This window comes from Lycium ferocissimum, chromosome 5 (assembly GCF_029784015.1).
Source record: "Lycium ferocissimum isolate CSIRO_LF1 chromosome 5, AGI_CSIRO_Lferr_CH_V1, whole genome shotgun sequence".
NCBI classification, from domain to species: Eukaryota; Viridiplantae; Streptophyta; class Magnoliopsida; order Solanales; family Solanaceae; genus Lycium; species Lycium ferocissimum.
The window spans coordinates 23,340,595-23,353,278 of NC_081346.1; the positions used below are offsets into that span (position 1 = coordinate 23,340,595).

The 12,684-nt window shown below is 35.7% G+C and overlaps 2 protein-coding genes across 3 annotated transcripts; one reads left to right on the forward strand and one right to left on the reverse strand.

Annotated features, from left to right (window-relative positions):
- The first annotated feature begins 235 nt into the window (after window positions 1-235).
- Window positions 236-4,500, forward strand: LOC132056545 (uncharacterized protein At3g49055). Its single transcript, XM_059448797.1, has 5 exons — window positions 236-1,178; window positions 1,797-1,873; window positions 2,628-2,739; window positions 2,814-2,930; window positions 3,698-4,500. Exons 1-5 carry the CDS (start codon window positions 300-302, stop codon window positions 4,040-4,042), a joined length of 1,530 nt encoding a protein of 509 aa, XP_059304780.1. The 5' UTR covers window positions 236-299; the 3' UTR covers window positions 4,043-4,500.
- Window positions 4,291-10,448, reverse strand: LOC132056544 (kinesin-like protein KIN-10C). 2 transcript variants are annotated; one of them, XM_059448795.1, is made up of 17 exons: window positions 10,097-10,447; window positions 9,144-9,309; window positions 8,855-9,055; window positions 8,570-8,759; window positions 8,269-8,474; window positions 7,988-8,172; window positions 7,852-7,891; window positions 7,319-7,396; window positions 7,156-7,215; window positions 6,984-7,034; window positions 6,772-6,862; window positions 6,368-6,657; window positions 6,209-6,255; window positions 5,254-5,275; window positions 5,099-5,167; window positions 4,960-4,998; window positions 4,291-4,530 (listed from the first exon to the last, which is right to left on the reverse strand). In XM_059448795.1, the coding sequence occupies exons 1-17, from the start codon at window positions 10,309-10,311 to the stop codon at window positions 4,486-4,488; spliced, it is 1,995 nt and encodes a 664-aa protein (XP_059304778.1). In that variant the 5' UTR covers window positions 10,312-10,447; the 3' UTR covers window positions 4,291-4,485. The 2 variants fall into 2 exon arrangements, with proteins under 2 accessions (XP_059304778.1, XP_059304779.1); XM_059448796.1 differs by lacking the exons at window positions 7,156-7,215; window positions 7,319-7,396 and having other exon boundaries at window positions 6,984-7,040; window positions 10,097-10,448.
- Window positions 10,449-12,684: the final 2,236 nt, after the last annotated feature.

Below are 12,684 nucleotides of genomic sequence, written 5' to 3' on the forward strand. Positions count from 1 at the left end.
TTAAACTTAAGAAAAAATGATAGTTGTGTGTTTTTGATCATTTAAGTTGTGTGTTTTTGATCATTTACTCTAAATATTGTGACTATCTATTCCGAATCCCTTCACATAAATTGGGATAGAGTGAGTAATTTTGTAACAAAAGTTCCTGCGCCAAACCGGTACATGCTACTACTGTCACCTAACGGAAATTCATTTTGATGGACTGGTAGCTGCCTTCACAAGTGCTTGCCTTCACAAGTGCTTGCCTTCTTATTCTTCATGGCAACTTCAATCACAAACTACGGAGACATTGGGATACCATGGAAACTCAACATATCTCCCATGACATTCGCTATTTACGCTCACGAAACAAATCTCTAGTCGCGGAAATTGAGACTCTTCGCGCTTCCAACCAAAGCCTCCAATTGAAACTGACTGAAAAGGATGAACTCCTTCACCATATTCAGTTGCAAAAGGACGATGTTCTCAAGCGATACGTTGATCTCTCCAAGGAAAGAGACACACTTCGTCTCGCTATTCAGAGACTTGAGGATGATTTTCGCTGTAGAGAAATGCATTTTTACGAAGAAAATAAGAGAATAAGGACCGAGCTTGAGGTCTCAAGAAAGAAAGCTGAGGAACTACTAGATGAGAAAAGAGAGCAATCAGCAGTTTGTTCGCGTAATTTGGAGATTGTGCAATCTGCGAAGCATGGTTTACTGAGGTTGGTTGACAATCTCAATTTGTGTGTGGATAGAACGGAAAACTCTGAGTTAAAGCGCGAAGAGAAAAGCGAAAAAACAACAGTGTTTTCTGTAGAGCTGAAGCTGGTTCTAGAACTGGTGAATCTAGTTGAGGAAAAATGGAGAGAGTATGAGGAAATGAGGAAAAAGGAGAAGCGAGAATTGGAGAACAGTGTGGTGAGTTTAGAAGAGGAGAATCGAGAGGTTAATAGCTTGCTTAAGATTGCTTTAGTGGAAAAGGAGGCAGCAGAGAAGAGTTTGAATAAATTAAGGGGCAATACTGAACAGAAGAAAGGAGCCATTTTGCAGATTGCAGAGAGAGGGTTGCAAAAGGTTGGCTTTGGGTTTGGGTTTATGATGGGAAGTGCAAAAAGTGAAACACCTTCAGATAATCTGGATTCTGATACCAGCGTCAAATCGGATAATGATGAATGCCAAACAGAAGCTGTTACTCTGGTAACAATTTTGGCTGTGTATGTACACAGACACACACACACACACACACATACTTATATGTAACTTACCCTGCTAGCTAACTTTGAACCATTGGCTCTAAATTCGAGATTTGGCTTTGCATCTCTATGTTTGTCTTGACATTTAAAAGGAAGAATAGCAAGATCACCCAACGATAAAGCTATTCAAATGTTGAGATGACAATTTCAGAATCAATAGTCATACAAATATAAAGATGTAGATGTCAGTCTTGTCTAGAAGAGCTTAATAGTGCACACATGCTTCTTCTGAGTTCAGGACAATTCGTGTTTCCATTTATGCATCTGCTAATGCTCGAATAACTAATAACTTTGCATAACAATTGATATAATGACTATTAAGATCCAGATAGGTGCATTACTGCTACTGATCATGACATTAAATTCATTCTCAACCACCCATCTCTTCAGGTGGTTTTATGACTAATTTAATCAACTTAACAACAATATTCTTGACCTTTGTGTATATTGCGAATTTAGAAGAGAATGGTTCATCATCTTAAGGTAGTATTTTTATAAGCTTGATTGGAAATCACTTGGCATGCTTCTGACGAGATGTAATTTATTTATTGACACTTACCAGGCCTCAACTGTAGAAGCAATAACAAAGAAGTTAAGACTTGAAATCACACAGTTGCAGAGGTCTTTGGAGGAATCTAGGTATTGTGCTGGCAATATGTTGCTTTCAAATTTATATTGTTATCATGTCCATCTTCAAATTAGGAATGGTATTTCGTCTAGCTTTATTCTTATTACCCATATTCCATGACTGCATCCAACATATATCGTCTTAAATCATGGTGGGAGCATGAAGCTAGAATGAGTAGTAATAAATTTACTACAGTGTAAAATTAAGCCTAGTGCTTGATAGCATTACCTTAACTAGGATAACATTCTCTGAATGAGGCTCAATCAATTGGCTGTGGTGAAGTGTACCTTTTCCAGGTAAATATAGCATGGACCATGGTCCAATCTTGAAGCTTAACTTGTACTTTATTAGGGAAAGATCATTTCTGGCAAACAGCAAGAAGTTCAAGAATGATATAATATCACCCTCTTTTATCCATGAAACTTCACACACAGGAATTTACCGGACCTAAATGAGCCTGAGAATCATTCTGTTTTCTCTCTTTCACACATGTATACAAACATTGAGAGACACACACAGGCACACATACACAAGAAAAAAGAAAAGCTTCAGAGTGACTTGGTAACAGAAAGAGTATCTTATCAGTCTCCCTTTTTGACTAACATATTCTGGTTGGACCTCGCTTACAAGTGCTCTATACTCGCTCTTATTTCAATGTGCTTACCAGAGAGGGGGCAAGCATTGGACTAAATGGATGATCAAAAGATTAACCGTAATTTAATCCTTTACCTGGAGTCTTGTTTTTGATTATCTAGTAACTTCCAGGTCAGAGATAGAGTCTCTGCAGCATCTATCAGGCAAACAAAGTCAGAAGCTAGAAGAAAATATGATATACATTAAAGTGTTGGAAGATAGAGAAATGATTCTTACTCAAAAGGTTAGTTTCTGACTAAGGTAACGTTCCTTAAGATGTTCAACTGTTTCATGCCTTTTCCCCGTTTCATCTTCCAGGTTGCAGAACTCATGGCAGAAAATAAAGAGGCTGAACAAGAAATATGCAGATGGAGAGAAGCTTGTGAAATGGAAGTGGAAGCTGGAAAGAAAGCTATAAAGGAGCACGAAGAACTGGTAGGCTTGCACGATCAGTCGAGCTCTTTTATTTTTACTTGCTTTGTATCCTCCCCTCACGATGTCACAAGTAGTTGCTAGATTTTATTTGGTGGTCAGTCAGTAATATAAAGCATTAGTAAGTTGGCTATAGCTACTGATCTAACAAATATTCCCGAATCGATACTAATGCAACTAAGATTAATGAATGCAACCAGTCACTGTTTTTGAAAGAATGAAAAAGAATTTGTTTACAGTTCCAATTTATGCTGTAGGGGGTGGCCTTACTTCCCTATCTCACTCTGGGAAATTTGCTTTCCTTACGAGGCTAGAAGAACGTTGGGGTTATTTAGGTTCATTTGGGAGTACTGATGCTTCTCTTCTGTAGTTCTGTGCTAGCAAACTCGTGAGCAATATGAGGAAAAACTATCCTGAACACTCCTAAATTCATTACAACTAACACAGAACTCTTCGATATTTATTACTAAACCAAAAAATAAGACATAGGTTAGTAGTTTTCCTTGAAAATTCCTTATCCCCAGAAAGAGACGCATCGGATTAATTACTTTGCCATTGACCAATGTACTCTACTGTTTTGATGTGCAGTTTCTATCATATGCTTTCTGCAACAATTTTCTTAAGATACTTTGAGTAGCACTTTTTGCTACCTTTACAGCATTTCCAATCTTTGTTTAGTCCTTTTGGGTGCACTACTTGTACATCCAGACCAGTAAAAACAAATTCTAGTTTGTGATACAAGGCAAATGTGATGTTTTTGTTAACGACAGGTCAATATTCAGAAACAAGAATTGGAAAAGATCAGAGCTGCTTTACGTACTTCCAATAGCAAGTTGCAGCTGAAAGATGAGCTAGAGGTGGCAGCCATCGCTGCACGGGAGGCAGCTGAGGGATCTCTCCAACTTGCTGACAGCAGGGCTACTGAATTACATAAGCAGATCGAGGAGCTAACGAGACAATTAGAAGTAGCAGAGAAAAAGGAGCGAATAAATCGCCGTAGATTGAGGCATGTCTGCTGGCCATGGCCAGCTCTCAAGTTCTGCACTGCTAATGATACAACTGCTGTGCGACAAGTGACAACGATGCTACCAGAAATGCAAGCATTTGTCAGTTAATGTTTGATTGTCTCATTCTCTCCTCCGAGCCCAAAGTAAAGGCTTTCTTCCCTTGATTTTTAGCCTTTATTTAAATGTTTTACATGAATTTCTGCTTCCATCCTATGGATAATTGATGACTTTCACGAAGAATAATAGTGAAGGAGATCGCTACAGTAGAATAATTCTTGTTCCTGGATGGTCGTTTCATGAGATAAGTCCAGTTTAATAACTCCAATTGGGAGATAAAAAGATATAAACAAAGGGAAAGATTAAAAAGTCATTCATAGCCGAGGCTTGAACATTGGAAAGGCAAAAAGTTTTTTCACATTTACATAATAGAACATAACTACGACAACTGATACATAAATATATCGAACTGTATAATCTAACAAATTGATTTAGCAACATGATGGAAATGCTGGCAAATTCTAGTTGCCATCAAAAGAACTATTGTTCACAATCTAGTTGAAAAGCTGTCCAGTCATTCTTCTCATCAAGCCATTTACCTGCAAAAGAACCAAAACAGACAACCAAAGAATTAGGGCATGAATTGCTTGAATTCTATTAGTTCATCCCCCATAGAATAAAGTTCAAGTAATTTCAATTGAATACTTGGAAAGTCCTTTAATTCATCCAACCAAGTTCTTGCACAATCAAGTGAAATTTCTAAATCTTTGTGTTCTTTTCTTGCTTTCCCTCCACAAGATGTCTTCCTTTATTTTTTTCTTTTTTTTTTCCTTTGAGAGGGGTGAAGTGCATGGAGAAAACTAATGTCAAATGCAGATCAACACATACACTAGATCAAAAGACTTACACTAGCAATGTCTTTTTCCCACATAGATTCAATTTTTTCTTCTTAGGCAGTAATGACAGTAGCTCAAAATATTCACATTGGACACCAAGCGATATTTTGAAGTAAAGATTAGTGAAAATACCTCCTTTGCCGAGAGACCAACTTCTTGCAAATCTTCAAGCTGAGTAAAAGTTAATAAAACAGATCAATATTTTTAAGTACAAACATTATTATCCTTTTTCTGTCTTGCAAAACCATGAATTATGTTCCAAGGTTCTTACCCTCTTAAAAGGTTCTGGAGAATCTTCACGAAGTTCAAGAATGTAAGTTGCTCTCTTTTCTCCAATGCCCTGTGTGACATATGATATTGTCTTGTAAACCATTATGTGCAATGATGATAGGCATGATAAAGAATAGTATTCAAATACGAGCTTACCTGGATCCTTGTTAACTCTTCCCTGTAATCACAAATGAGAGAAAGAAGAATGTTAAAATTAGCCAATGCATAGTCGCAGCACCAAAGCAGATTATAAGACTAGTTCTGGCTAAAATCTTTCCCCGACAATCAAAAAAGGAACTGCAGGAACTTGTGGTTTGTTGCTTAAGATAACATAACATTAAGGTTGCTACTTTTAAAATTTGCAGTTTTTACCACTTAATGTTTTACAACTAAAAAGAAACTGTTTCAAAAAGGTGAAAGCTGGAAAGCAAAAAAAAAAAAAAAAAAAAAAAAAAAGCTTGAGAAGTGAATATCAAGGTTGCAACTTAAGCTAACATAACATGAAGGTTTCTGCCTTTACAAACTTGCAAATTTCTGCTTCGCAAATTTAAAAGAAGGCTAGTAGATAGTCTCGTTTATCCTTTCATAGTAGTAGTCGCATTATCGCGCTATAATTTCTCTTGCTTTGATTTCTGCTACTATCTGTTATTTTCTGTACTTTGATTATCTTATTTTATCGGTGATAGCTACTGCCCCTTTGCAAACTGCTTCATCATGGCTTAATCGCTTTCGTTATTTTCATTTCTACAACACTTTGAACTTCTTGGCCTTATTTGACCTCTTTTTATGCTTTCTATTGAACCGAGGGTCTTTCGGAAAAAGCCGTCCCTTGGTAGGAGTAAGTCTTGTCTGTTTCCTAAATTTCACCGGTTGTTGTTGTTGTTGTTGTTGCAAATTTAAAAGGAGATTTTGCAAAAAAAAAAGTGAAAGCAGTACAGGGAAATATAGCTTGAGAAGCAAATATCAAGTTAGTCTTATTGTATTTTTTAAGGCAATAAAAGAAGGGTGATAAGGAAAATCTTAGTCCACAAAAAATTGACAACCAATACCAAAAGGAAAAAGAACGATACATAAAGAGGAGAACCGGTTACGTGGGAAATTGTTCACTTACTTGCTTGCAGTATTTAAGAAATTCAGATATTCTTGGACAAGGCAATTCTGCACAATGAAAAGGAGATTGAATGAGTTGAAAGTAGCATCAAACAACAAAATGCTTAAAAAACTATTAACAAAATGCTTAAAAAACTATTGACAAAAAGTAAATCACTACCTTTACTCCAGAACTGCGGGTATGAAATCTTTCCCAAGGACTAGTATACTTGTCAACCTCCAAAGTTCTTACATCAGTTTCAGTTTTTGGGGTTTTAGGTTCTGTAATGTCACAACTTTCAAGGCTTCCTTGGGATGCATCCGATTGCTTTGGCATCAGTATATGCAAAGGAGTTGAAGCCTCCAACAACCGTAAATTATTCGTTATTTCTCTAAGTCTTGCACTTAGTGGTGGTGATCCTGCATTGTCTATGTTCACGTCATCGTTTTTCTTCTCTATACCAGTCGTACCTGCAAGGTCATAGCATATGTGAAACGAAAAAAAAAAACTGAGAAAATGAAATATTTCTTTGAATTTTTTGTTATCACTATTAAACAGAATAACCAACTTGTCACCCAACCTACCATCATGTGCAAAAGAAACTATTTCTTTGATATCGCAATGAACTTCGGGAGTAACTTCTAAATCCTCTGCTTTATTTGGTGGAGAGGCATCCTGAGATGCAAAGATAATTCTCAGTACACAGACAGCTCCAAGTCAAAAAGTGCAGGAGTAGTACCTTGCAGAAAATGTTGAACTAAATGATTACTATACAACCAAATTTAAGTTGCCTCACCTTTTCCATCTTCTTAACAGAGATTGTTTCCTTGACAGCATTTGGGATTACCTGAAACTAATACATTAGTTGCGCCCATGCATAGCTACATTAATTAAGCCCATGCATAGCCTTCAAAACAGCAAAATACAAAAGGAACAGAAATGCATTCACAAAATTTAAGAACACTTACATTTTCTGCTGATAATATCAAGGCTCCAGAGCTAACTGAATTGGACTTGTCTTGAGAAGTCTGGAAAACATAACACCTTAAGTTCCACATGGCATAAACTAAAGAATGAATGATATGTTAACATCTTTAGTAAACCAATGCTTCAACTGATTAAGTCGTGTACCTTTTTACGGAAGGAAGATGTGATGGTTGAAGCGTTCTCTGAAAGAGGCTTAAACTTTGTAGCTGAGTTGAGATCATCCTATTATGTTAAGGTACAAATGAATGACACGTTAAAGTGCTATATAAACAATTGCCAGTTGATTTCAGCTAGATTAGGATAATTCCCCTCATTTTAGTGAACCAATAAACCCAACCAAAAAGTGAAAAAGCAACATTGCAAAAGTAAAAGAGAAGACCTTGTGCAGTGAAGAAGTTTATATTTCATGCCCTAAAACATAGAGGTACAAACCGGATGAGTTGACAAATAAAGTTGGGGGCTTGTAGTAAACTATTTTTAAACATTTAATTCAACCAATTATATAGGAATCAGAACCAAAAGGATAAAACTCTGTCTGGACAAAAGCAAAGTTGACAACTAAAGTTGGGGGCTTGTAGTAAACTATCTTTTTAAACAGTTAATTCAACCAATTATATAGGAATCAGAACCAAAAGGATAAAACTCTGTCTGGACAAAAGCAATAGATGCATCAGTACCTGCTTAGAGATGATAGCTTTTCTCTCACTGAATAATTTCCTTCAATGAAAGCACAAAAGCAAATGTTTCAGTACGCATCAGTCACTAAGCAGCGATATATGCTAGTTCATTATATGATATGTCATGTCGCAATACCTTCCTGTTAAATTGCAAGCAGAGTTGTTCTTTTTCCCAGACAACGGGGTACCCATTAGTCGTACTTGTTGATTAGTGTGCTTTTTACTTTTCATTGCAGAGCTTGTCGATATCTGGCCAGTGCTTTGACATGATCGTGAAGCCAAACTTACTACATAAAGAGTATCTTGGCAAACAATTGGATTCTATAACAAAACAATGGAAGGGTGAGAAAAGGAATCTTCCAAACGACTTTTGAATGTACACAGAATATCAACCATGTAATGATGAGAAGTGATTACCAAGCAGGTAAGCAACACAACATGATTGGAGCCTCCAAGAGATTCCTGCAGCATCCGAGTGAGTTTGCCTTCTCGATAAGGCACACGCTTTTCATTTGTGTTCAGAGCGTACACCACGTTCATTATGGCATATAAAGACTTGTTTATTCTAGTACTTTCCGTAAGCGTAATTCCATCTTTGCTGCTTCTTCTGGAATCCTCATAGCCTGAGAGCACAACCATACAATGACGATAATTAAAATGAAATTATTGAGCATAGGAGAATATCTCTACAATTTTTGGAGGTTTAGGACTAGCTGACCTGCCAAATCCACAAAGTTCATCACATTGGGACATTTACTACCCTGGATGTCATCAGCAGAGGCTATATGTATCATTAAACCTTTGTGACACCTTTTGGGCATTTGGACTGGTGTCTTTTGTACTGAATAGCATGGTGCAGCCCAACAAGCACTTAGATCATGAAATTGTGAAATGGAATTCACAGCAACCTAGTAAAAGAAAAGAAGAGACCGATCTTAACCATAACAATATGCAATTTGTCAACATTTTACTCCCAGGATTAGATTAAACTACTTTAACTTGCCTTAGACAGTCCTTTGAGCTTTATTTTTCCTTGTGAATCTTCAAGCACTTGAACTTCAGGATGATTAGGATCCAAAAGATCATAGACATGATCCTGGAACACCTCATAAAAGGAAACGAACACTGCTCTCTTCGTATCCTTTGTCTGCGAAAGGATCTCATCTATTGCCATTGCTGCCAAACCTTGTTTGTCCACAGAACCCTACAACAAAAAGAAACAATATCCTCAGTTTCAACGTAATAGAAGGTTATTATTAGATAAGCAAACGGGAAATACACAGAAGACAGACCTGGATTGTGTGGGTTTTTCCACTGCCTTTAGCTCCATATGCAATAATTGATACATTTCGACCACTGAGAACTTCTGATATCAGTGACTTTACCTCTCTTGAGAATACTACAGCATTATCCTCGTCTTGTTCATAACAATTATCCAATTCATATACATCTTTTCGGCTGCAGCAAAAAAAAAATAAAAAAAAAATAGAACATCTCAGATTTTTCCCTTCCACAAAAAAGGATAGATGCCTAGCCCCATTAACCCAAAGGATACCAAGCTCAAATTCAATGTCAAAAGAAAGAAAGCTGTGTAAAAATTACATCAACAAATGGCTATCTTCAAAAATTCGCCAAAGATATCATAGAATCTCACATTTTTAGGACTAGAACAAGACCTAACAACCCAATGACTAACATGCAATTAAATCCATGGGCGGATCTAACCTATTGGCAATGGGTTCCTTGCCTTGAACCACTAACTCTTAAATTTTTTATCCACTTTCGGCTGGTATCATCTTGAAAGAAAATTAAAAACAAAGGGTCCATCATATTTCATCATTTGAAGCTAAAACAAACTAATACTGGTATTTAAGCCAAGGTAATCTGGAAAACCTAACATATCAAAACAACTGGAAAATTAAACTTGAAATCATCTCATGTTCCTTAAGAGGCCAAATTGGTAATCAAAACTAAACCACAAAAATTACCTGCTCCCTTCGTCTCATGTTCTGATCTAGCCTATTGGCAGTGGGGCAATACTAATTCTTAAGTTTTTTACCTGCTTTCGGCTGGTATCATCTTGAAAGAAAATTTAAAACAATTGTTCAACATTTGTAGCTAAAACAAACTAATAGTGGTTAACACCGCAATCTGGAAACCACAGAATACCAAAGCAATTGAAGGAAATTAAAGTTGAAACCCTCTCATGGCCAAATTAGTATTCAAAATTCAGCACAAACATTACCTGCTCACTTCATCTCCAAATGAAATTTTAACCTTTGTAGACGAATCGAGATCGCTCTCTTTGGTCCGGCACACGGTGACCCACGGCTTCAAATATAATTCATTCTCTTGATCAGTAAATCCTCGGATTTTCCCAACAATTCGTACTCTACGAGACATTATTCGTGGCCCGGTGTTGAGTTTCAAGCGATTTGAATCGGGTGTAGACAAAGCCATCGAAAACAAAAGAATTTAGAATTATGGAGACTGGTATTGGTATTGTATCGAAGACAAGTAGCCGTTAGGGTTCAATTTTCAAATTCAATCTTCATTTGTCCTCCCTGGCGCTCATCCACGCTCCTCCCAACACTTTTATATTTCCTAAATCCCGCTATATATAAGTCCAGTTTTTCCCTTTCTTTTTGTTAATTAATATATGACGAAAAAAAAAATTAATATATGACGTTTTGAGTTTAATGCGTAAATAATATATTTAATAGGACCCCTTTCCCCGAATGGGGCCTACACGGTGCGTCATTTTTAGGACTTTAAATTTTTACCCGCCGTATTTGAAATGTTTAAATTTCCGGCAAGATTCCTTTTAAAAAAAATTATAAAATGATTTAAATTTATTTATCTTAATTACTAAAGTTATGCTAACATAAGTATGCGCAATAATTCCTTCACAAAGTTATCTTGGGATCCATGGGCCCGTTAAAAGTATCTAACTTTGTGAAGGAATTATCAAAGTTATGCTAAATATTTGAGTGATAAGTCATAGCATGTTTTGTTACCAGTTATCCCCGAAAAGTGGTTCAAAATATTCATCATTCTTGTGGAAGCTTGCTAGGTGTATCACGTGGAGGACCTAAAGTTTCGACATTGTGGATAGCATTCGGGTGCTTGGCTGGCTAAGCTTACTTACCGATCTTGATCTAAATTTACTTCTTGAAATAAACATGCTCTTGTCTTTGTGGAAATGAGTACGAATCTTTAGTGCAAATGCAATTCATGATGAGGTTGTCATCGTGGCGGATGTGTTAATATTGTTAAGTTTGGATTACATTTATTTTAATTAGGATGGGCATGTAATTAAAAATTATGTGAAGAGCAATACTTATGCCTTATGGGCGGACTTGGCATAAGTATCTGATAATTCCTTCACAAAGTTATGCCGGTGGGGCCTTTTAAATGGGCGTGCGGACCGGCATAACTGGAAATCAAAGTTATGCATATGCCAAATACAAGTATCAATAACTTTAACCTTAACAAAAGTATGCGGGTCCGATAAAAATTTAAACTTCTTGCGAATTTTTTAAAATTTTAGCACGCGTGGGTTCGAACTCTGGGTGTTAGCCGAAGGGCAAATTTTAAAGATTTCAAATATGAGGGGCAAAATTTAAAGACCACCCCGCACTCAAAAAAATGAATCCGGATATAATCGGGCTTCAATGTGGGTACCGAACATGGGGTGAAAAATAAAAAAACTATTTAATAGACGCTTGAGAACACACATGATTTGTTTTTTAAAAATTGAACTGGAACGATCTAATAAAAATATTTTATCATGTCTTCAAGTAATCAATTGAAATAGATCGTAGTTTGAATGTCCAAATGAAATTTGTTGGCAAATTTAAAAGGATGTCGATGCATTTTCCATAAGATTTTATATATGTTATGATGTTTGTATGGCTACTAGCAATACATGGCACGGGCTAAACATGCCAGTCTTTAAAGTTTGTATTTTGAAAATAACTTTTCAAAACATTCTAATTGTTATTATATATAGCAACATATACAAAATGTATTTTATGTATCATCACTTTAGTTATAATAAAAAAATGGAGGTGATGGAATTAAGTCTTTGAGATGGAAAGAGCCGGACTTTTTTCTCATTATCATGATAATGAAAGTTGTTCATCGATGTAAAAGAAAATTAGTAAGAATATGAGGGAAAATTAATATTTTGATTCTAATTTTTTAAAAAAAAAATTCTTTAATATTTTATATGCATACCGACAGGTTGATATCCATTTCAATTAAGTAACTGTTCAGATCCAAACATAAGAACCATTGTAGTATATATTGGATTTTTTAAAAGCAAAACTAATCAAATATTTTTATTAAATTAATTAAAAAATATATTATAATTCTTTATATTAACAATTATAGATAAAACAAAGCGTTATAAAGAAATCAAAATTAGAAAGATATATGTTATATCATTAATCACCAAATTTTAATTTTTGAAATGAAAATATAAAGTAATACATTTTATAAATGTAAAGAAACAATAATCAGAGATAGCAAAGGAGAGTAAATAAGTAAAGGGGAAAAGTATTCAAAACACACTCAAACTATGGCCAAATTTGCCATAATACACCTCAACTTTGCGGGAGTCCTATTCCCCCGGACTTATTTTTTGTGTATTATTTTCGCTTTTTCAACCGGACAAAGTCACTCAAACGAGTTTGAGTGTATGCCTGCTCATAAAATTAAAATCGGACGGGTCATTTTCATTATTTTGGTTTCCAAAATTTGAAATCCAAATTCTCTCTCACCTTCCACTCGATTTCGCATATTAATCACTAAATACCATTTTAAAGAAAT

Bases quoted from the DNA above. Each gene is read 5' to 3' on its own strand.
- LOC132056544 (XM_059448795.1), bottom strand. From the start codon at position 10,311: ATGGCTTTGTCTACACCCGATTCAAATCGCTTGAAACTCAACACCGGG. The intron at 9,056-9,143 runs GTCTGTCTTCTG...TTTTTGTTGTAG, and splicing joins GAAAAACCCACACAATCCAG to GGTTCTGTGGACAAACAAGG. The intron at 7,892-7,987 runs GTATTGCGACAT...CTTTCATTGAAG, and splicing joins GCTTGCAATTTAACAGGAAG to GAAATTATTCAGTGAGAGAA.
- LOC132056545 (XM_059448797.1), top strand. From the start codon at position 300: ATGGAAACTCAACATATCTCCCATGACATTCGCTATTTACGCTCACGA. The intron at 1,179-1,796 runs GTAACAATTTTG...GACACTTACCAG, and splicing joins AAACAGAAGCTGTTACTCTG to GCCTCAACTGTAGAAGCAAT. The intron at 2,740-2,813 runs GTTAGTTTCTGA...TTCATCTTCCAG, and splicing joins AAATGATTCTTACTCAAAAG to GTTGCAGAACTCATGGCAGA.